Source organism: Notechis scutatus, chromosome 2, assembly GCF_049901735.1.
Source record: "Notechis scutatus isolate UNSWTSFEM ecotype Mainland chromosome 2, rNotScu1.2, whole genome shotgun sequence".
Taxonomy (NCBI): Eukaryota; Metazoa; Chordata; class Lepidosauria; order Squamata; family Elapidae; genus Notechis; species Notechis scutatus.
In genome coordinates, this window is record NC_142010.1 from 242,954,570 (window position 1) to 242,980,242 (window position 25,673).

Here is a 25,673-nt window from a genome sequence, read left to right on the forward strand (position 1 = left end):
CACACATTGCATTTTGAGAATGCATGCACGTGCATGCGCTTTGGACACTTGGTGCCGAAAAAGTAAATTCTCATCTTTGGAACAAGTTTGTTTGAAGAGAGGACGGAAATGATTGGGGATAGATGGAGTGAGTTAACTCACACGCAGAGGATCAAATGTCATTCTTAATACGTAACTCTATACTGTAACACAAAAGTTAAAATTGTCCACATTGTAGTTACTTACATATTCAGCTACTGAATTGGGCAGCTCACTGTCAAGGATTGGTCCACTCTCGGGGTCAGAAAAATTAAACTCCAGCAAAACCTTTATAGGATCACGAAAGTCAGGCTTGCCCTGGAAAAAATCCGAAGCAAATCAGGCATTGGAATTTGCTCTTTCTTCAAGAACAAGAACACTGTATTAGAAACTGACAATCTGAATCTCTCTATTTAATAAGGCTCCATTCTAAGCAAGATTCCTCCTTATTTTTCATATAAATACAGGGTGCTATATGAAGGAAGGGAATCCCCATCTAGTCTATAATTTAAAAATGCATAAATATACAGCTACAAATAGAAAAGAAAGAAAAAGAAATATATATTTACAACAATGAAATTTATCTCATTCTGAAAATTATCTAGCAAGCATGGGATATGTCCCTGACAGTTGTGTTGCTAGGCATTCTTGGTTGTCATATACAATAGACTTTAAAGATCTAATTCCTGAAAATTGGCACGGAACAAAGCTTTCCATTTTGGCCTGAGCCAAGGATGTCTAGAAAGCATAGTGAATGTGCTAACTCCTCCAAATGTGCTAACTCCTCCAAATGTAAAAAATAAAAAAGCTATTGAAAAACTATTGAAAAGTAAAAATTCCATCTAAGGAGCTGCTTCATCATCCTTGGTGGTAGAAGGTCAATTATCAGATTGCTTTGCTGGGGGCACTGGCAAGTCAGAGACATTGAGGGCAAGTGATATGAAAAGCAAAGTGGTCATAGCATGGATTAATGTTGATTTGAATGCAGATTTTTGCATAATAGAAGAACCCTCTGAATGGTATGAAATCTACTATCTGGATGGAAGAAAATAAGCCAACTAGTATAATTTTCCTACCCTGTTTCTCCAACAATACGGCCTCCCCCAATAGGAAGTCCCAGCATGTTTTATAGGCATGAAATGAAATTAAGCCCCTCCCCCCCAAATTAAGGCCTATATTAAAACATGCGAAATGGGGGGGAAATGGCGGGGGGGGGGGATTGCTGTTAGGAAGTACTTTTGTTGCACACCCGGATACGGTGCTGCCTGCGTTGACCCTGATACAAAGTGCCCCACCAACGCCGAGGTCAACATCCAAACTGTCGCCGCCCGCCCTAAGATGCAAGGGGGGGGGGAATTAAGTCACCCCCGAAAAGACGGCCTAGCCATTTTTTGGGGGCTCAAAAAAAAAAAAGACCCGGCCTTATTATATGAGAAACACGGTATTAAGAGGTTATCACCCAGCAAGATTACTTTTTTTCTTGTAAGTTACAAACTAAAAATTAATGCTTTCAAGATTTATCATTCATGCCCATCATTAGCGAATAAGCATTTAAAAAGAATGATGATGAAAGTGACAGCTGAAGGAATTGTCTAGATCTTAGTGCTTGATAAAAATTAAGGTATTTCCTCTTCAAGTTTTTATTTGTAACTAATGAGATATTGCTGTGTCTCATAAACAAAATCTTGGTAAGCCTAGAAACCACAAACATTTATGCATACACAAAATCACATGTGTTAATTTTCTGTGTTGGCAATGGCCTTTCATTAAATATAGGTCTATTCAATTATCCTTTAATTGCATCAGTTTCAAGGAGGAAGTTCTTTGCAGAAGGAAATAAGTGAAAAAAAAACTTTGTGTTGGGCTAAAGATAGATTCCCTTGAATCAAATTCAAACTCTTTGGGATATATATGTTGATTTCTTCGCAGAATATAGAAGTGCTCATGGTCTTTTCCAGGGTTATTGGGAATGCTACCTATTCCCTGGTGATTTTGATGGGGGATGTTGTTGGTTTTTTTTTACAAGATTAGCCATGTTTAGTTAAATGCTGCCATCCTTACAGGTATGTAGGTATGTTGGAAGTAAACAATATACAGGGCATGGCCAGACACAAATCATCCATTTGCCAGAAACTTGTCCTTCACCACCCAACCCCTCAATTGACGATCTACCATCTCAACATATGACATGCTGTATTTCCAAAGTTCTGAGCTTCAGCCATCCACCATATTTAATTTTCTATAAATGCATATGGAAAATGGAAAAATAATGCATATGGAAAATGGAGAAAGTCAGATGGGTAAGAGATTCAGATGATTATATATATTTAAGTTGTATATTTTAAGGGTATTTTCTCCATGCAAATATCAGCATGCCACCAATCATCCTGAACAGTCTGTGATAATTTAAGTACATATACAATAATTTACATGTTGAATTTAAAATAGTGCATTACAGGGCTATTGTCCCCAATGAGATCAATATTAGCTTCCTATAGTAGACCAATACAATAGAAACAGGCTAGGATCCAATCTGGGCCAGTCACTGGGACCAGAGGTTTTTGTCTTCTGAGCTTTTGGATTCATGCTGGAGCCCATCTTCATGGAACTTCTCTCTAGCCCTATTTAAAATTGATTAATAATGAGATAAAGGCAATTATAGCAATAAGCAAAGAAGATAACCACTTTATATGATTTACTTGCCAACATGTAGAAGTTGTGCTTAATGCATTCTGAACCTCTAACTGTGATGTTTCTTTGAATCTTCCGTTCATTTGTTTCTGCAAAAAGTATTCGAGACACCTTTCTTTGTGAATCAAGTGTAAACCAGTACTGTATATCTAGGAACAAAAATAGCAGCAATTAATTCCATGCATAAGATGTTTCTAAAGTAGCTCTCTTTGAAAGCTGCTCATCTGTTTCCCTCCATTAGTTCTATCACTTTTAAAGACTATATTAATACAATGCGTGGGTATCAAATATAATATGTGTAGCTTAGAGTTGTTATGTTGCATTGTTGGAATTCTGTAAGTTGGGCTTTGGGGTTGAAAACCTTTGCATTAATTGCTGGTGTAGCTTTCTTGGTAGCTGCATGAAAACAGCTTCCTAGTGCCTGCTCCAGGATATATTTCAATTCTTTCCATTTAAACTTTCTGAAGGTCCTCCATCTAAATCTAACCAGACCTGATACTGCTTAGCTTCCAAATCCATGTACATCAAAGCTTCTATCTGCTGAGGAAGACCAGTTGAATTAAATTAAAAGCAATGGGTCAAAAGTTTAACAAAGGATATACATTTCCGATCCTACCATTTGTGTAAAAAACAACAACAATATTTGTCCATAGACAGAATGCGTATCTAATTTTGAGACAATAGGAGGTTGCTCACATACACTGAAACAATTATATATTGTCCTCTTAAATAGAGTTTAGTCTCTTTTTCTTTCTCAGTTTTAGGAGAAACCTCTGGAGGTCATAATTGGTTTTTTTTCTAGCATTCTATATACAGCATAATCATCTGATACATTGGTTGCCAACCAGTGGGCTGGGGACCACTGGTGGTCCATGAGAAAATTTTGGTGGTCTGCAGAGAAATGTTACCCGCAAAGCAATTAATCCAGGCTGCGTGGAAACACAAGGCTGTGCCACCCACATGGCCCACGGAACACAAGGCTTGCATCGCTTGCATTGCGAACAACACGAGGTAGTGAGGGGAGGGGGGAAAGGGTGGAGGGGGGACTTGCCCCACTCGCCCCACGTGCCTGGCCTGGCCACTGGGCTGCTTCTTTCCACTTCTTTCTTCTTCTGAACACAAGGAAAGCAGCAAAAGTCTTTCTTTCCCTCCCCCAAACTCCACTAGAAATGAGTCTTTGAAAGGCATCCTGCTCCAAGAGGCTGCGCAGGCACTACAAGTCTCACAAAGACTCATTTCTGGCAGAGTTTGGGGGAGAGAAAGAAAGACTTCTGCTGCTGCTTTCCTTGCATGAAGCCAAAAGTCTCTCTCTCTCTCCCCCTGAGAACAGAGCTGGAGACTGTATCCTGCGATCCCAAATAAAGAATGATCGATAGGTAGGAAAATGGCATGGGGAATTTTCCTGCAGACTTTTTGGGGGGATTTTCCCAGGGTCTCTGGTCTACAGGATTTAAAATTATGAGTTTGGTGGTCCCTGAGGTCCAAAAGGTTGGCGACCTCTGGTCTAATAAATAGCTACAGTTATCCTTTGAATCCTGAATGCTGTAGTTAAGGCCCAGGCTTCTGTTTCCCCCTTATTATTAAAGTTCTAAATAGTGTGATATCTTCCTACTTCAACTTCTAGCTAGCATGAAATACAATGTTATAAAACCATTTAAAAAACATCAGTTCTATTTTATGTTTATGTAACAAAGTTAAGCCCCAAAGTGATGGCCCAGGATTTAAAGAACTGTTCAGAAGTAAGTGTTTTTGATTGCAGCTGTGGTTTGAACAATAAAGACAGGAGCATCCTCAGGAGAGAGGTCAAAACAGTCAAGATAGCAGCTTTTTTTCTGATGTGTGTTATATGTATGACACACATTTAAAAAAGGCATGAAATGTAGTGGTCACCATCTTGATATTTGACACCTTCTCCTCCCAGCAGACATTCCTGGTAGAAAACATCTATGCAGAGTTCAAAAACCTGGATGTCCACTTACTTGTTTCATTAATTGTGATGTCTTTTGACTTTAATCTGATTTCAAAACAAATTGTGGAGTTAATATACAACTTTTGTTTTTGCATGTCACTGCTTAGTTTTTGAATATCAATTTTGTTGGGCATGAATTTCATGGAAGCATTTACTTGGGCAACATCTCGAGACCTAAAGAAAACAATTAAGGAATATTACAGAATGTTCAGCGTGTTGCAATATTTGCAATATTTAGCATGTATACTTGCTGTGAGCTGATATAAGAATTAGCTGAGTGTATGCTGAGGGCAAATTAAGCTGGAAATTGCCTCAGTAACTGTCTAACATTTTTATGAATATAAGAGAGATCCTATGCTTGCGTAAAGCACAAAACATTTTAAATAATTATAGACAGTCCTAATGAACTTGATTTCCTCTCTCGACTTAACATTATTTTCCAATGTTTAAAAAAAAGAGTCTATTTTTTTTAGCCTACCACCCAGTCATGTTATTTTCCTAGATTCTGTATTCCAGTTTCAAGGGTTGTCCTTAATTCAGTCACTCAACATTTCATGCAAAACACAATCAGCTGTTTTAGAGTTCTCAATACTTCTGAAAATCATGCCGATTTTGCAACCATGACAGTACTTCCAACCCTTCCTTATGAAATGATATTATTTCTTCAGTTACATTCACATATGACAAAGAAATTGGTTAGGGAATACAACTGATAGCAAGGTTGACTACACCTACCAGAAAAGAGCTGCTCCTCCTAAGCCTCCAATAGTCACATCTGTAAGTCCATCTCCATTTAAGTCCATTTCACCATGGATTGACTGTCCAAAAAATTTCATCTTTTCCCCATCTCCACCAGAAGCAATACGCTTTGAAGAAGCACAGTTTTATTACATCCAACCATAAAATATACTTAAGCATATTACAAATAGATAATTGTTTGTGATTCCAGACCTTTATAACTCTCCCATATCCCTACTATTGCAGAAAATATGTAATGTTGAATAAACATTGACATTTATATTGTCATAATGATGTCCTACCTAAATCCCAGAATGGATGATGCTTCTTCATGGGATTTACAAAGAGGGTGAGTCCATTGAATGCCAAAGATCCATGAAAGATTGTGAAGAGCAAGAAAGAGTAATTTGAAATTGGACTATGTGATCAGGAATGAAGTATTTGTTTGATAGGGTCTCCCGCTTGGGCGGGGGGTTGGACTAGATGACCTTCCAACTCTGATTATCTGTTGGAAGGTCCCTTCCAACTCTGATTATCTGTTTGATCTGTTTGATATTTCTGATAATTCCTAATGGACTGAAACAGGACTGAAAAGTGATGATTTGTGGATTGTGCATAGATAAAAATGCTGTGGGAAAAAGAGCTTTTTTGTAATTTAAAAGAGGGTGAAAATTATTTTTTAAAAATCCCTGGTGGTTGGCCATCAACTTCGGATATAGATTATTCCTACATTAATCTAAAACAGGGGTGTCAAACTCAAGGTCAGCAGGCTGGATCCGGGATGCTTAGATCTGGCCTGTGGGGCTACCCTGGAAACAGCAAGGGACTAGCCCATGGTGCCTCTGCCAGTGAAAACAGAGCTCAGGAGAGCCACATGTGGCTCTCCTGAGATCTGTTTTCACTCACAGAGGATTACAAGAAGCTGTTGCAGCAGAAAATATAGCTCGGGAGGACTACATGTGGCCCTTGTGAACTCTGTTTTCGCTGACAGAGTGTTGCAGGAGGTGTCTCAGCCAGAAACAGAGCTCAAGAGCCTATTTTCACTGGCAGAGCACTTGGCCCGCCATAGGTACCCCCGACACAAGTGATGTTGAGCTGGCCACACCCACCCTGGCCACATACACCCCACCCCTCCCGAGGTCAATCACAACCCTGATGCAGTCATCAATGAAATCAAGTTTGACATACCTGATCTAAAAATAAGACTATATACCTGCACAGAGAAACTATATTGTATTTTATGCTACTTGTTCCTTTCTGCAAAATGGAAGAGTTCCCAGAGGCTTAGAATGCCATAATTAAACTACTCTTGGTTTTGGAATGAGGCCATTGAGCTTGAGCCCTACCTGGGCATATTCTTTCTTTATACTCTTCTCATTTCCATGATAAACATACACAGCCCCTCGATGATCATCTTCTAGAGGAGCACCTATGACTATATCATTAAAACCATCAAGATTGAGATCCTTTACGGCAGCAATTGATGTTCCAAAACGAGCTCCGCATGGTTCATTTTTGTTGTGGTTTGTGCAATCTTTCTCTTTGTGTACCAAACAGCAGGTCTGTTTTACAGGCTCAAGTGTCATCTGATATTCAAAGGTTTTCTGTTAAAGAAGAAATAATGATCAAAAAGACCCATCTGATTTTTATTACAAGTCCTTTTGATTGCCTAGACATGCAATCAATTGATGTTAGACTGTCACTTGGATCCCCAATCCATATGATTTTTTAAAAAGAATCATTACCTTGTTTAAAGAATAAATGTACACCTTGCCTTGTTCTTCTTTCTCGGTCCCCATGTACATCGGTGCTCCCACCAAAAGAAGATCTGTATACGTATCCTTGTCAATATCAATTGTTGTAATAACACTTCCATAATACGATCCAATCTGTGATTTAAAAAATAGCACACCATTGATACATGTTAATGTATAACAACATGGGTATTAGGTAAACCACAGGTCCTCAAACATCATAGTATCATGAGTCTGAAAATGATAAATATTTTTTGTGTGATTTTCCCCACCACTGAAAAAACTAATGATTTCATTTGGATTAAGATTGGGTAAGAATTAAACAATCAAATTTAAACCATTTCTTTTTTTCAATGGCAACTTAGTTTCGCACAATTTTTGTGTGCACATGTGTGGTTAGATGTACAAGGGGAAAAAAAAGAAAGTGAACTTATATCTGATTGAGGAAAAAAACCAACAAGTTGCCACCAAGGAAAGAAAAGTCTGCATTACATAATCCTTCTGTCCCCCACTTTGCTAGGTAATATAATTCATAACTTTGCATGGTTTGTGTATAACTTAATATTGGAAAATATATGAATGTGAATTGGGAGTGAGGAATAGATAAACTAGTCTAAAGCCCTTGCTTTGAGATTGAAAAATATAACTTAGAACACTAAGAATTATTACAGACATAGAGTTATTTTGCTGCAGGAAGTACATGCTTGATAATACAAAGAAACTAAGCTGGGTGGATACTTCTATTTTAACACCCAAGCAGAGGTTGGCTGTTGCTAAAATCAGAATATTAAGAGGGATACAAAAGCATAATTCATAAGTCACATAAGTGCATAGGTTCAGTCTGTACATATTCTTGTTTGAGTGCTGCTTCTCTTACATAAAAATGCCTTCCTTCAAACATGATATTCTGTAATTTGTTGTGTTTTCAAGTTGCTGCTAGATAATTATATTTAGTTGTGCATGCAAGTTTTGCTATGTGAAACTTTTCTTGTATAGACATTTTTAATATGGATATTTTGAATGGAGAAATTACTTCATAAAAAGCTAATTAGAAAGTGCAAATAAATTCTGTCTCTTTAAGAATGAAGATGAACTAAAATTTCCCAATTTTCCTATAAAGAAACTCAAAGCATGTACTGTATATTAGTAATTGTTAAAACAGATATACAGTCATTGACAATTGGTGTAATGGTTTTGAATGAAGTCCTTACTTGTATTTCTTTTATGGAGTAAATATGCAGTGCACATAACTTTATTATTATAAATGTTGTTAAATAAGGAGATGCTTATTGATTTTTTACCCCTAGTGAAAGACTAGACAGTGGATTAGTGTCATAATACATAATTACCTGTTCACCACTTAATTTCTGGAGTATTTCTACTTCAGTATCCTTCATTTTATATATGATAACTTGACCGGTGTGATTATAACGAGGTTGCCCTGCAATGTATAGCAGATCTCCAGATGCAGAAGCTGAATTGACTGTATAACCTAAGGAAGGATAAGCACTCATTATACTTATAGCATTTAATAGCTATTTTTGCTTTACACACATACATTTGTCTTAGAGTAAATTGCCTATGTGCTCAACCTTTTTTGAAACCCCATTCTACCCCACAAAATCTGAAAGGGTTTGTCAGAAACAATATTGATTCTTCTTTAGCAAAATGTCTCCTGTTTTTTTTTTTTTTTGTGTGTGTGTGTGTGTGTGCCTATCAGTAGAAATAGTTTCCACCAGCTTATAAAGAACAGGTATTTCTGGGTTTCTCAAGGATGTCTATTTAAGAATTCCTGTTATGCCAACTTTCCCTAATATGAGTGCCCTCCAAATATAAGAATATCAGCTTCCAGATTTCATTCAAAGCCAGCTGAGAGTTGAAATTCAGATTCCAGAAAGTTATATTATCCACATTTTAATTGTCTGATTCAGAATCTGATCATAGGAAAATTTACCTGTTCCCAATAACTTGTGTCTATTCTCTAAAAAAAGAGTTTCAGTTGTCTCTGTTCTCTGAAATAGCATCTCCTGGAATCAGGTTGTTGTGTATGCTTTTTGTGTTTATAAGACCATTCATTAACTGAACACACCAGTAATTTCACATTTATATTATTTAAGAACTCCTAGCTGAATAACATGTAAAGTCAATGATTTGTTTGCTCTCAATTTGTGGGGAAAAATTAAGACTTCATATCTTTTTATTATTTGGGACAGAGAATCCGAGGGGTGACCCTGAAGAAAATAGGCAAATACTGTCACATAAACAAAGAGAGCTGAACCATTCTTTAAATTCTGGGAAAGGAGATTGTATTTGAAGAGACCCGGACAGGCTGCTCCATGGTTCACTGAGATATAAAAGGGAGGAGAGGTAAAGCACAATAGGGCTTGTTGTTATTATAGTCTATCTCAATATATATAATTGTAGTCTTCCAGTGGCATTCATTTTCTGATCTGGTTTATTCCAAAGGGCAGACATTAACTCTGATTTTCTTCCTCCAAATTAAACATGGTATCTGCATGGCGGAGAATAATACAGGCACAAATAATTCATTCAGCTTCCTTGCAATACGTACACATGCACATATACAACATGCAGAGAGAGAGAGAAAGAGAGAGAGACAGAGAGAAACAGACAGGGACAGAGACACACACACAGAGAGAGAGAGAGAGAGAGAGGAGAGGAGAGGAAAGGGAGAGAGAGAAAGAGAGAGAGAGAGAGAGAGTATGTAAAGGCAATACATTAGGGTGGCTTGTTTTAGGAAGAATTAATCTGGAAAGTGAACCTTTCTAAAGTCAAAAGAAGTTCATCTACTGGCATAGATTCCCTATAAACGTGATGGCGAACCTATGACACACGTGCCACAGGTGGCACGCAGAGCCATTTGTGCCGGCACACGAGCCATAGGCAAACTTACCTCACTGCACATGCGCACACCTCACAGCTGATTTTTGGCCTGTTTGAGGCCTTTTTTGGCCTCCCAGAGAGTTGAAGAAAAAAGCCTTTGCAGGCCAAAAAATAGGCACATTTTGTCACTTTTTGCATTTCTGGAAATACTGGAAATGATGAAACAGACCCATTTTTTGGCCTGCAAAGGCTGCAGAAGTTTTCCTCAAGCCTCTGGGAGGCTGAAAAAGGCCTCAAAGGGGCCAAAAATCAGCTGGGAGGTGCAGTGCAGGTAAGGGGGCACCGTGGGGGGGGGCATGGAGGGATTTCATTCACATGCATAGGGGGCGGAGGGGGCGCGTGCATTGCCTTCTAGGTGCTGGCATGCACAAGTGTGCACACAATTTTTGGCACAGGAACCCAAAAAGGTTAGCCACCACTGCCCTATAACATATCCAAAGTACAGTATTACTGTTGTACTGAAATGGCCAGAGTTTTAGGAGGCATCTTGAATTTAATTTTTAAATATGATTTCCTGAATTTAATTTGATTCATAAAAGTAAAAAGAAGAATGTGACTTCTAGTAGAAGATCTTCCATTCTCTGGATCTAATGTACAATACAACCATTGATATCTGGTTGGGAAAGAAAGCCACCCTTGATTAAAACACTTTGGACTGGCATACATTATTATAAGAGTACAACAATCAGCAGTCAATTTTGCTCACCTAAGTATGCTGCAAGACTTTCATTTTTTTCTGAAAAGCTATCATCAAATGCATTACTTGTTGGTATTACAAAATTGCTGTCCTTTAGCATGACAACAGTCCCATTCCAGTCATATGCCCCAACTGCTCCAAGCATGATCCAATCCTTTACAAACATAGCAGAGAAATCATTGCGTTACTATATTCTTGGAGATTTATCCTGTGGAATAAACCAAAAAAGGGGACTATGCTGGGCAACCAGCTTATGGGTGGACAATGTAGAGCAATTCAGTCATGTATCAGCTTTTGCTGTATAAGCATAACAAAACAGAAGAAAGAAAATACAATTCAAAATTGGTACACCAGCATGTATTTGTTCCAGATATTTAGTGGTTTCATAATCAGCATCTTTAAATAGATATCCCTCAATATTTTTTTTGGTAAATATGAGACATCACTGAACAGATTTGCTGTGTTAATTTAATCTGATAAGTGAGCATAAAGCATAGAATATGGTCTTCAAAGGTTTCAACCCTTTGCTCATGCAATAGATCTTATACCATTCTGGACAAATCGTTCACCTTGAAAATCTCCAATGATAGAGAATTCACAATTCTGAATCTAAGATGAATAATTATCTCCCTGTTGTATCTCATCTATGCTAGATTAGGTTAGCATCTCAGATGTTATCCTGTTTCATGCATTCTGTTCAAATGAATCCTAATATATGGAATCAAAGTTTGATTGCAATTTCAAATCAGCAAGAGTCATCCTGACAGCCCCAGTTTCTTATGCCTGCATATTGAATAGTCCTGTTGCTGTGATATCCAATAAATTCCATAGGAACATGTTTTTATCATTGCTGTTGTTCAGTTGCTAAGTTGTGTCTGACTCTTCACAATCCATGGACCAAATGGCAACCCACTCCTGTATCTTTGTCAACAACAACAAAAAAGCAAAACCCAGCCGATCAGAAAGAGCAAGGTACTTCCAATAAATAAGTCAAAAGTTCTTGCAGTTCACAAAGATTATTTTTTAATTGATTAGCAAAACTTATTGTAACATTTCTCTCTGTGGAGAAAGTATAATATGCCTAGTTTCTTTTCCTTCTAATTGAATCTAATCACTTTACCTGAGAATAATGGGCACTGAAGCCAACTTGAGACATTTCCATTTCAAAAGAAGCTGCCTGTTGATCATTGGTAGCTATAAAACAGGAAATATTTATTGTTTTAGCATAGTTGGTTGAAAATGCTAAAAATAAGTGTAAAAAATTGGAAACAAGAAAAGACTAAATTTAGGGTTAAGAATGTCCAGGCTGACTAATGAATTAAATATTTAGATATCTTTCTGGAGAAGTCAGTGTGGCATCTTGAGTTCATAGTTACCATAGAGATGGCTAGGGTCACATCTAGTTTTGAGGCCACAATTTTCCATATGCTCACTGGTTACAGTAGTTAAAACATTTAATTAATCTGAAAAGTACAAATTTACACCCAACTTTTCACTTGTTGCAATATGTAACAAGTTTTACCATCCTTGAAATTCTCTGAATTAACTTTGAAACATTTGTATCATTATAATTTTAATTCTACCTCTGGCTTCTTTTAGAAATTAAGATTCTCAAGGAGTAGATTCGTGCTTTGGTTCAACATTCCTTTCAAAGCATTCCAATTAAATTCAATTACTGGAATGTGAAAAATGCAGTGTGTGTAAAAATATCATATAATTATATCTCTAGGAGGAATAGCAGGAGGAAGGGCCGTTTCTCAGAGAGCAAAAATACAGCAAAACTTGGAATCTTTGGTATGCAGGAAAAAGGAAAAGGCGGAACCTCCTTGGTAATTCACAGAGTATATTTAAGAGTTATGCAGATACATATGGAGATTCTCAGTCATCCAGGTCATGGTTTTCCCAAAGGTGCTCTTTTAAGAGGCAACTGGACCTTCTGGTTTTTCTTTGAAGACATTTCTCTTTTCACCCATCCAGGCCGAGCTGAAGAACCTTTTTGGATGAGAAGCAAAACTCCTTCAAAAGCAAAGTCCAGTTGCCTCTTGAAAAAGCACCTTTGGGACAGTTATGCAAATAGTTGCTTTAGTCTGGCATGATTTCTGTCAATAGGCAAATATACGGCAACAGACCTGCAGGAAGAAAGTTCTTTGAAGCAGCTAGCAACACATTGCTACGGCATCATTAAAAAGTTGACACACAGAGTGCAAATGTACAAGCAACCATTGTGCAACATTTGGAACAGGTGGAGTGCTCTACAACCAGTAGGTGTGCCAGTGTCAGGCATGAAAGACCAGGTCTACATGTAAAGGTTCAATAAAACTGATTGATTAACAAAAGCCTATGTAGGCGAATCTTTTCAATGAAAGGTCAGCATCTGCTTAGAGTAGATAAGGGTTAATGATGCTCAAGGGAGGGGTTGGACTTAGTTCTCTTGTGGCTACATAGAGATTCTAGGCTGATCCCTCTTTTCACTCCACCCACGGGTTTGGCCATTTCTTATCCAACAGCCAGATGTGCTGCCATCCTCCATGTCTGAGGAATCATCCCTGCCAGGTGGCTCCTTAGAGGAAGCCACTCTCCCAGCTGCTCCTAGCTGCATCATCACTTCTGCCCCAGATCTGGAAAAGCAGTAGCATGGGAAGAGGTGTCATGAAACTCAATTTAAACTGGATTTGTATAGCCCTCCCTGACTCTGTTTCAGCGGGCATCTATTATCACGCAACACTAGTACAACCCCTCCAAAGTCTATAGAAAGTCCCATGTAATTATTTCATACTGCTTTGAAAATCGTGCCACAGTTTATTTAAACATGCATTTTTTTTTCTCTTCACACAGTACAGAAATTGCAAGGAAAACTGGGGCTACATGTGTTGTTTTCTCTTTTGTGCATATATAACTTCCTTGGAATGCAGACCATGTTTACAAACAAAAGAGTGATTACTTTTGCATAAAACAGAAGCAACGCTGTATATATCTGTTAATTGAGATAAACTACAACATTGGAAGCCTCTAGGTAGAAGGATGGTTTTCATAAAAACCGTACCATTTGAATAAGGTTCATAACCTAATATTAGTAATAAAATCCCAATTCATATATTTTAATGAGCGTGTTTTATATTTATTGTCTTCCTGGCACACACGGTTGTGTTATTCTTAAAGAAGCTTCAGTTAATTATTCAGAAAAGATGGACATAAGTATAAATGGGAAGTATACACAGATGTTTTCCTTGCTGAGGAATATAATCACTTACATATTACTTGGATTGCTGCCTAACATTTTAAAGTGTTAGTAGTGCATTAAGCACTGCAGAGAAGAACGGAAGCAATCTCCTTGCTGCCAAGATAGTTTATAAATGAAGGACAGGATATGGCTAGGGATTGTAAGGGATTAAGAACAACCAAATGTAGGAAATTGACTAATATGGAACATGTCACAATTTAAATGACAGCAAATTCAGAATCTCAGATGAAAAGATATCAGTTCAGTTTTGTAAAGTTTTGATTCCAGAAAAAAGGAGAGAGGAAGGTACAGTCCATCAATTCTCGTCTATGAATTGGTATGATAAGGGCATTTATGTTACATGTTTTTTTACTTGAATTTGAGATATACATTAGTTTGGCCCTAATTAGGTTGGCCCTAATTAGGTTGGCCCTAATTGTGACACAGAGCAGCATGAAAGGAAAATGGACTGAGTGCACGGAAGGACATCATCCAGGTTCATATATGCCACCGTCTTAGAGGTTAGAAAGGCAGGTGATTCTCAATGAGAAGGCACGAGGACAGAGCTTAAGATAAAGGACATTGTTGTGGTTCACCGGCAGCAGGTGAGGACGGTTGAGGTCTCTGAGAGCAAGGACTTGGATGAGGGACCTGCATGTGATGCAGGGATGGGGCCAGGACTATCAGAGAGTGGGGTGCTGCCTTCGGAGGTCGTGGAATCTGGCAGCAGTGATGAAGAGGACCCTGGGGAGCCTGTGCTCAGTGCAGGGCTGCTCAAAGGAAAAAGCAGCTGAAGCAGCATGGGCGACTCGGGAGTAAGGCTGGAAGGTGATGGCCCCTCCCGTAAGGGATAAAAACCAGCCTTTGGGTTGGCTTCTTTGCAGGAAGTAAAGTAGTTCTTTATGCTCAGAGTTCTCGCTGAAGCTCTGCTTACTCCGGTTTGTTTTTTGAAACTTCTGGCTCTGGATATTTATCTGCAATTAGGTCTTTTGTTCTTGGCAGCCTTTCACAACCCTGAAAGGGCTTGTACTTATCTGGGACAATTAGTTTTGAATGACTCTTGGCTGTGAATGCACAGAATTCACAGAGCCACATTAAAAAAGTTAGCTTTTATACATACTTTGTGTTTGTTTGATTTGAACAAGGCTTGGGTCAGAACAAACATAGCACCCTTCCTGATTAGGATTGCAACTCCTAGAATCCCCAAATTTGTGTGAACCCTAGACAGAGGTGGGCTACACTTATGTTAACAACAGTTTCGCTGGTTGTGAGTGCACGCATACACTGCTTTGGGGCTGAAACGGAGCTTCAAAGAGGCAGCTAATCTACTCAGACAGCTCTGGTGAATACAGCAGGCGTGGCACAGAACTCAGCTGGGCAGTGTGGGCAGAGGAAATGAGCTAGAAAGTTAGTTATATATGAAAAGGATAGCGCAGGGGTGGGTGGACAGACCCAGACAGTGATCACAACCATCGGTTTGCCCGAACCTGGCAGCATTCTACCACTGGCTCTAGAGGATTTAATAGCCATGCTTCAGCCACACACTGTACAAGAAGTAACTAGTTCAAGACTTGAATCTGCAAATTAATTTACACAGAAGATTAAACAATCCTTCCTGTTAGTAGAAACCCTCCCTGTGCAATCCCATCACATTTTCTATAATGAGGGTTGTCTCTCTTATCTGACTGTTCCCCAGGCAGCAGCACTTCAACCCTTCTCTCAAGGTCTTTCTCACATAACATCACCCTTTCTGTTGTCACGGACCATCCCAGGTAAAAATCCATTTGTGATCTAGAACAAGGGTCTCCAACCTTGGCCACTTTAAGACTTGTGGGCTTTAATTCCCAGAATTCCTCAGCTAGCTTTTCTGGCTGGGGAATTCTGGGAGTTAAAATCCACAAGTCTTAAAGTGGCCAAGGTTGGAGACCCCTGATCTAGAAGACTAGCATTGGCTCACTACAAGACCTTACTTTCAGGTTGTAATTTTGGGAGAAAAGGAGAATCATTTATTTTTTTGCCAACTTGCTAATTCCACACAGTGCACAGCTGCTGCAAATTAAAATTACCAACACAAAAATACACTTCCCAACACATCCAGTAATAAAGTACTTCTCCACTCCAATCATAACTCTTCTAACCAATGGATTTTGAGTTAGGATTATTCTATAAATGGTCCTAATGCAGCAATTATTATTTGCTTACAACGAACAAAAAATCCAATACATTAATAAAACCAACAAAACACCAGAAGCAGGGGGGGGGGAAACATACCTTCCAAGGCAAATATTCTTTCTCCAAGAGCTTCAACAATTGTAAGGAGAGCTACTTCATTTGAAACATTAAAGAAATGCTTTTCAGTTGGCTTGCTTGCAATGGATTTGATTTCCTCGATCAATTTCTCAGGGTTTCGCTTCCCTCTGTTATAGGAGCCAAGAATCTGTGGCATGTGGGGAAAAAAATGAAGAAGCAATTTTAAAAATACATGTTACTAGTAGCTTACAATTGGTAGTGTGTAAGAAATATAAAATGGCACAGACAACAAGTCTGTCATAGACTTCCCTCTCTAGAATAAATGCAATGGTAATGGTTAACCCAGACAAACAGCATTCAGATATGGACCAAGCCAGAGGTGGTATTCAGCTGGTTCTGACCAGTTTTGGAGAACCGGTAGCAGAAATTTTGAATAGTTTGCAGAACCGGCAAATACCACTTCTGACTGGAGATTTTACAGTATCCTTCCCCTGCCACGCCCACCAAGCCACGCCCACAGAACCGGTAGTAAAATTTTTGAATCCCACCACTGGACCAAGCATGTGTTAATCAGAAGTTTCCCACCATAAGAACAATCTAGGATGACCTTTCCTAATCTGCTGCCTTTGTGTTAAGATTATAAACTCAAAATTTTCATAAATAAGTAATGTGGATTTTGGAAGTGTCTATGTATGTTGACTATCATCCATATTATGAAAAAAAATACATAAAAATACATGAAAAGTTCTATATAGATTAAACATGGAATTATTATTGTCTGGTAGAATATCACCATATTTGAAAAATCAATTCCACAAACACATTGACTCAATTATATGTAGCTATAACATAGTAATCTAAAAGTATTATTTTTATGAGCAAGTATTAAGATTTTGGACTGGGAAGACTCAGATTCTAATCTACCCTGACCCACGGAAATACATAGTATGACTTTGGGCCAGTTGCTTTCTCTTAGCCCAACTTCTCAGAGAAGAAAGTAGGAGAATGTCCACACTATATTCAAGACACACACACACACACACACACACACACACACACACACCTTGAGCTACTATTGTATAGAAAAAGTGGGATATACATCTAATTAAAAATTAATTGTGTGAAACAATGACCTGGGTGATCTTGCGGCAACAATTTTCCATTGTTTATCCTCAGTAGTCAAAGAGATATGGAAGAACACACCATTACTATCACTATTACACTATTACTAGAGTCAACATGTACTTTAAAGAAAAATATAGACCCAATGAGTAATGAATAAAAAAATAGCATGTAGCTAATATTGGAAGAGTACTAACTTATCAAACAAACAATTCTTTCTTCAAGGCAAATTGAAGGAAAGGGGAAGAATCATTTCTAGATATAAAGTACAGGTTGTTTTTTTTTACTAAACATAACTTACAGCAATAGAAAATCTCTGTATATTGTCTTCTTCACAATCCTCAATCACTTTTTGTAATCTGTAATTGTCATGAGATTCTCCATCAGTCACAACTACCATGACTTTTTGTACTCCTGGGCGGGCCCCATGAGCTTCTGTAAATGCTTCATTCCTAAAACGAGAATGAAAACCTGTAAATATTCAGACTGGAGACAAGGACAAAACGTAAGTATCAAAATCAGTAGGAAAAATAAAAAACGGCATAGTGGAAGACCAGCATAGTCCTTAATGTAGGCTGATACTTGTTTATAAGGCTGTAGGCACCTACCTTGCTGTTTCAATGCCAAGAGCTGTCATGGTCTCAAATCCTTTTCTCTGTTGAATTTTGCTTGCTGCTACAAGCACTTCTTCTGTGGTTGAATATGCATTGAGATAAAATTCATGGGTTACATTTTCTCCATATTGAACGATCCCAACCTGGAATACAAAATCTTATGGTCATGAAATTTTCACAATGATGCCATCACTCACAAGACAGCAAGTGAAGAATTTACCTTTCCATTAAAGATAGAAGATCACCTGCACTGTTTTTCTTTTGTATGATAAACCAGAAATGTGTTTACTAAGAATAAGTGTTAGGCTGTTGGACAGAGTTCAATTACACAGACTTGACTCTTGTTGCCACCTGAAGCATCTAAATAGATCACATACAGCCTTCTTCTCACTCCTTTGCAGACTTGGAGTTAGCCTGTTTCACCATGTTCCATCCAACCTGTATCTTATTGTCTTTGTACAGGATTCTGAGAACATGAAACCTATAAACATTTAAGATCTTCTGGGATTCCCATTTTCTTCAGAATATTTCACAGCTAAAATCAATCGATTCAATTGAAGGTCTTTCCAAAAGCAATGAATCACACGTTGATGGCTTTCTCAAATTATTTAATATAGGTTGCTCAGTCTTTTCTAAAGCAGCCGAAACATCTACCATTTCTATGTAGGACTCTAATCTGCATTGGACAATTATTTTGTTAATGAGTGAAACTACAATAGGCTGCATACTCTGTTAAATCTTCTTTCTTTGATATCAATAGGTAGATACCTTCAATATATTGGCTATTTTACAGATTTGCTGCATAGCTTGGTTGGACCTCCAACCGATTCTTCCTCTGTAAATGTCCTTCAATTCCTATTGCCTTCCATATTAATGACACAGTGCTTTCTTCTATTTCTTAGTTTTGACAGTCTCTTTCCACACTCAACTTTAACAATGTGTTTGATTTCATTCTATGGTTCCTCTGATTTTCCATCAATGAAGTTCAGAACTTTAAAGTGATTCCTAATGTTCTCCTTGAAAATGATGGAAATCAAAATAATCAAAATTATATTGTGGAAATGTGTTGGCTTTTTAGTTCACTTCAGCTTGATCTGCAACTTGGATATGATCTGTTGCATAGCAGGTCCTGAATATCTTTTCTGTTATAATTAAGCTGTTCTACCACTTTGTAGTAATAATACTGTATAGTCAGATTGATTTTTGAGTACCTCCTGTCTATAGGCATCACTGCTTTTTGGGGGCAACAGCCAACAGGTGGATTCTTATAATTGTTAATCAATTTACATTATAAAAGAAAGATGATAAGTAACAAAATAATAGTGTCTTTTCCAAATACCATTTCTTCATTTTCATCTGCTTAATTTTATGAGAGGTTCTGGTCTAAATGTGAGTTAAGCAATGTTCCAGTAGTATATTTTAAATGTATGCTCTGCATTGATATTTTGAATATGCTGCTTAGTCCAGCCATTGAGTGCTAATATACTCTGACTTGGCATATTTACCTCTTATTCATCCATTATTAAAACTTTCATACTATTAAAAGACTGAACATTAATACAATCTATCTAGTCATAGCCTTTTATAGCTGGATCATTCTATCTTTCAGCTTTCAGATGTGCTTTTCAATCTGTTTTATAGCTCATTCCTTTTACTACAAACATCTTTGTTTACTGGCTGTCTTTGATGCAATTAAACTGAGGAATGTAAGGGTCATTAAGAGTTAGGAAACTGATTAAAACCAGACCTTTCTACAAAACTTTTGGAGACTGAGATGCTTATATGTAAACTATTAAAATATTTCTCCTAAATTGGGAAGGAGGTTATTCCGTGTAATACGGGATGTGAATATTAGTGAAATTCTATGAGTCTATTTTCTACCAGTCCAGTGTGTATTTTACTATATCTTGGTTGTTCATTTTTTGATACTTTGTAAACCACTTATAAACATTATATAGAAATGACTTACAAAGTTTCAGTAATGAGTAAAAGCCAAAGAATTTATAAAAATGAGCAAAAAAAGGAATGTTCTTCAAATTTCTGATGATATATTTTCACCTGAATTCCAATTGCTGAGAATAATGAAAAACATGGTTGCTTTTCCCTTGTCTATCGATTTCCTGCAATTGGTGCTAGTTGATTATTATGGAAATTGGGATGGACTTCGGGTCTGTTCCAGCAACTTTCTGTTTTCAGTTCTTAAACTTACTAGATACAATTTAGTATATCTGATTCTACTGATCTTCTATTTGACAAGATTGTGTTCTGAGTAGATTGTATAGATTGCTCCCACGCTTGTACAACATATAATGTTCCTCTTGAAATGTTTGTGCTGACAGGTGGTTGTAGGGACATATGCTTTATAGTGATGGCATCCCAAAGTAGGGTTCCTATTCTTAGCTGTTGATCTGGAAACAAGGATAAGCACACCCATACTCACACAGAAAGAACTAAGATCATGTCAGCTTCTTGAAAATTCTAAAGTTCTATCAGATGGAAAGTTGTAACAAAGTTATGGCTTTCCTGTTTTTGAACCTACAACTACAAAAATGGATAGCATGGCAATCCAATCCTTGATGACAGTCTACATTTCTTCCATGGACATTCCAATAAAATGCATTTATTTAATGCACTTCATGCTTGTCTAAGTGCATGCCATTCAAGAACTGTGACTGTGATATGTGGTATATCATTTCCATGATCATGTCCACTCATGTTATACATTGTGTTGATTGATTGATGATTGATTGATTGTCTGCTCTTGCAATTCATGGTATTCTTACCAATAACCTCTCCAACTCGGTAATTTGAAGATTTAATTTCTCAGAGTATTCATAAATAATCATTGGCTACCAAATGATGGATGTGACCAGGTGATCAAGCCCCACCTCTTTTAAACATGTCTCACATGCTTTGCAAGCACATAAAAAAGGGTGAAGTTTCAATATTGTTTGCACATACTATTATTAAAGCTAAAAAACTGCTTTGGGTGTTCCTGCCTCTTCCTCTTTCTCAATATCCAACATTAACAGCCATACATTATCACAAGGGAAATGATTGCTTTAAATATTCCAATCATTATTATCACAGAAATAATCTTGGTCTTCATGATGTCATCTATATACGCAATTACCTTCCTTCAAAGGATCAACCTCCCCTTTTTACTTCTCCAGTACATTGTCTACTTTTATCTATTCTGGATCCTAAAATGACAAAACTTCACCTATACTTCAACTCAACTGTGAATTCACAAAGCTTGCTGGTTCATTTTATCTTTCTCTTCTTAATGTTTGAGATTAATCCATTTTTTAAACTTTCTATTTGTAGTTTTCCTAAGGCTTTTTACCTTTGTCTAACAGAATGGTGTGGTCTTCATATTTTAAACTGTTCCTGATTTGACTTCCAATTTTAATTGCAGTTGTTATATATTCTGAAAGTGGCATTCTTGAATACATTCATTGTAAAAGCTAAACAGATACAGGGACAATGTGTATCCTTGTCTATTTATTCTGTTTCTCCTAATTCCGCCCTTACTTTGTTCATTGTAAAAATTCTTCAAAACAATCATCAGTAGTTCTAACATGACCTGCTCTCTTAAAAACCTTAAATGCTCTCTCCAATACAATTTTGTGTTAGTTATCTCATCATACATATTCCTCTGCCTTTTCTGAAAACTTTTCTGCTCATTTGACATTTTTCTGACCATATATGGCTTCATTCTTCATTGTAAGATCTTAAGCAAACCTTTGTTTATGTAAGAAATGAGTGTAATATTTTGAAAGTATGTGAAGATACACCAATTTTTCAATCTATGTCCCATGGTGTTGTTTCACATTTGTTGATGTACAGCTGTTCATACTTTAGATGTTTCTTTTCAGAAAGCTTTCAATAGTTCAGTCAGTTCATCTCTGATACTTTTCTACAAATAGTTTATTCTCTCATATATCACTTTTAAGTGGAGTCAGTTCCTACATGCATTCTCTCTATATAAATTGATTTATGTTACTTACTTACTTAAAAGTTTTCTATGGCTGGACATCTTAAGACACAATTCTGGGTAACCATACAAATGTTTTTTGTCATTCTATACTAATCCTAACTTGAAAATATTTCCGTATAGTCTTTCAATTGTTCTTCAACCACATTTTCTTTCTCTATGTCCTATCTCCCATATACACATACCCTATATTCCCATCATGCTATTTCTTTCAAGGTAAGCAATATTATGTAAAAATACCTACATACAAAGAAACAAAGCTATGAGACAGGAGAAAACAAAAGGAAATATAACTATGTCTAGTTTACAACTCCCCAATTCACTATATTTTTCTATCCTTGCAAACCATCTTTGCTTTTAGTACATTCCCATGCTGATTCATACTTTTTTTTTTGCTCTTTGAACTTCTCACCTCCCTGTTGCTAAGATCTCATAGGCATCTGCAACTTTCTCAGTCTTCCTCTCAGCTCATATAGTTATTTTATGTCTTAGCCCTAATTCACTCTGTATTTATGATCAAGTTACGGCAACAGACTTATTTTATCCAAAAGGATGATATACTTTTGATCACCCACTCATTCTTGATCTTATCTCTTCTGCTTTTACCATACATACTTCTTAATCACCCAACTCCTACTGCATGCAACCACAGGCAGAACCACATTATCGTTGTGCCATTGTCTCTCTATCCACTTTTATACTACAAAGTGCAGCTGTCAGTACAATAGAAGAATAGGAAGCCTACAAAGAGCATCCATCCAGCAAAACTATGGGCCTATCAGCCTATGGACTGGGAATTTGAAAAGACTCTTGAAACTATTAAAATGTCTCAACAGGTGGCAGCATCTGGAAGAATTTATGGAAGAAGCACCTGGAAAAATCTTGGATGCTTAGCAGAGTTACTTCTGATACATACTTTGAAAGAAAACTTTTGGGAAATGGCAGGTCTGGAAGCTGCATTTGGGCAGTAGGGGGAAAAATTATGGAGGAAGGTAATGTAGTGGTGGTATTCGACTGGTTCCGCCCGGTTCTGGCAAGCCAGTACAGCAATGAGCAGCGGAGACTGAACCGTTTCTCTCTGCCACTTTGCTATTCGGCTCATCCACCCGCCCAGGCTCCCATACTCATTTTTATCTGCTGAATTTGAAGTGCAGCTGCTTTACGCAGCACAGAATAGTGTTGCGTGGCAGCTGCTGAAGCAACTGGGATCATGCAGGCTTGCAGGAGGAGAGTTAGAACACCTCTGTGCCTGTGCAAAGTGTGTGTTTGGTGAGCGCATGCATGCAAAGTGTGTTCATACACGCAAAGCACCCCCACTAAGCCATGCCCACCAAACCGGTGGCAAAAATATTTGAATCCCACTACTGAGGTAATGGCATATATTACTTCAAATATGATTTCAACATTTTATAGTTTTGACCTGGCCACATATAAAACAATGAAATAAGTGTAAGGAGGAGTTTCTCTGTACACTAATGCAGAACCAGTATGATTTTCCCCAAGGACATAGCATTTAACACATGGTTCTTTCATTGCCATGTCTGTGTTTTATACAAATATGGATTTTTTCTAAACTGCCCATCTCCCCCAAAGAGGGATTTTGTTCATTTGCAATAGGATTCGGGTCTTTTTCATTGGAACTATAAATGTTTCTTAGCTTTGCATAACATGTGAAGAGATTATGGAAAGTTTCTGTTGATGACTGAGATGAACATCTGACTCTGAAAGTTGATTATTTGTGATACAGTTCTTTCCAGGTGATATGGTGTCCTTAACTGTTCCATTTGATATTTATGCATTAACTGACATATGTAAGAAACTATAATAGACTTCTTGTCTATTAGAGAACCACTGCCTAGATTGATAAATTAGAAAAAAAATACATTATTGCAGATATCCTTGATTGTATAGCTATGCTATAGATCAAATCAAATAAAATAAAATATAAAACATTTGCCTTAGTGTACCTGTGTATCGTGGGGGCCTATACTCATATTTTGCAGTATTCGTTTCAAAAAATTGGTGACATCTTTCCATTCAAAAATACTGTTAGATCCATCAAGAACGAAGACAATATCCAGCTGGGACTTGCATTCTGCAAAAGGAAACATAAAATAAGGAAATGTTCAAAGCACATAGTGGTTTTTCTGTTAAATTGACACCCTGCTTTAATTTCAAAATAAATTACTTTTAAGTAAACCATAAGAGATATGAAATATCTCAGATACAATTTATATGTAAGATGAAAGATGAAGTGCTATGAGTTTCTAACTTCCATTGCACTATTATCCATTTTTCTAGTGTCATTTATACATTAGAGACCTATACAATGAAACACATCCAAGCAGAAGTTGAAGGATGAAGTTTTTGAGTTGCTATAATTTGAATCAGTGCCTCTGGATAATGTGCATAATGAAGTTCTGCCTAGTGAAGGGAAATGGAGGGCCATCTTCTATGGCAGGGCTGTTAAACTCCCGGCCTGTGGGCCAGATGCATCACCCGCTGGCCATGTCCACAACCAGTTTAGTGAAGGGGAAAAAAGTCCTGATACGTCACATGATGCTGCTGTGACGACGTGAGTTTGACATCACTGTTCTATGGTATCATGGAATTCACTGGGCTATTTTGGACCAGTCATTCTTTCTCTGCCCTGCCTGGAACTCAGCTTATTTTGCCTCTGGAGCAAATGTTGGACTCATTGCTTGCTCTGGTATACTGGTTCTATGGTTCTAGAGCTTGTTAGAACTAGATGGTGCTAACTCATCAATGCAGGAGATGAAACTATTGATCTAGTCTAGAAGGTTTCAGATTAAAAAGCTTCTAGCATCTTGAGATGTTCTGCAGTGGCGATCTGACATGGCATAGAGTAGTTTTGTGGACAGAAGAGAGTATGGTTTGGTTAATGGATATTTCATGAATACTGGGCCTTTGCCAAACTACATGGAGATTAAGAAATATCTCAAGAATACAGAGTGCTTTCAATTTTATTTTTTTAAAAATTATTCATAACTATGTTTAAATGTGATTTTAAAATATATATAGTTTTATCAAGATTGCAATACAAACATTCTACTTAAGATATATTGTATTTCAAAGGTTTCTTTAGTGTCTGTTTTGCTATTTTAACTATTTCAGAATGCATAATTACAGAAAAACTTTTCATACAACTTGTCACACATTATAGTGATTGTCTTGAAGAAATCACAGATACCTCCAATATTTAGGACTCTTGAAGTCTAATTACATGAATAGTTTGCTGGCTCTGAAGTTATATTACTACCATGTGTAGGGGTGGTTGTATAGTATCACTTGTCTATATAAAAAAGAAACAACTGCAGTGGCCTTGAATAGAAAAGAAGACTAAAAGTAAAGGGAAGAGGCATTTATTGTAATTGCCCTTAACTAAGGAGCAACTTAAAGAAAGGAAGAAGGAAGATGGTAGGGTAGCAATCGTATCCTCCAAGAAGGGCGTCGAAAAGTATTTTTGAAACTATTTTTTTGATACCATTAAACAATTTCATTTCTGCTTCTAGGAATCAGCAGAAAGAATGGAGCCTTGTGTCTCACAAAAACCAATACAAGGACAATTATTTTGTCTTCTTGAATTTAACAGGCATTTAGCTTTGTGTGGTGGCCTGAAGATTATTTTAGACTGATTTTCACTTATGACTAATACTATGAACCTGTTTATACTAAAAA

General features: G+C 37.3%; 1 protein-coding gene across 1 annotated transcript in view; it reads right to left on the reverse strand.

Moving 5' to 3' along the window:
- ITGA1 (integrin subunit alpha 1) overlaps positions 1-25,673 on the reverse strand; it is a 76,927-nt gene that overhangs the window by 26,301 nt on the left and 24,953 nt on the right. The window contains exons 6-18 of the mRNA XM_026666485.2: positions 23,942-24,069; positions 17,972-18,120; positions 17,665-17,815; positions 16,263-16,428; positions 11,892-11,965; positions 10,781-10,925; positions 8,520-8,662; positions 7,162-7,305; positions 6,763-7,020; positions 5,414-5,544; positions 4,689-4,852; positions 2,722-2,858; positions 226-336 (exon numbers count right to left, since the gene is read on the reverse strand). Of these exons, the coding sequence (XP_026522270.2) occupies positions 226-336; positions 2,722-2,858; positions 4,689-4,852; positions 5,414-5,544; positions 6,763-7,020; positions 7,162-7,305; positions 8,520-8,662; positions 10,781-10,925; positions 11,892-11,965; positions 16,263-16,428; positions 17,665-17,815; positions 17,972-18,120; positions 23,942-24,069 (1,901 nt within the window). The remainder of the gene's footprint in view (positions 1-225; positions 337-2,721; positions 2,859-4,688; positions 4,853-5,413; positions 5,545-6,762; positions 7,021-7,161; positions 7,306-8,519; positions 8,663-10,780; positions 10,926-11,891; positions 11,966-16,262; positions 16,429-17,664; positions 17,816-17,971; positions 18,121-23,941; positions 24,070-25,673) is intronic.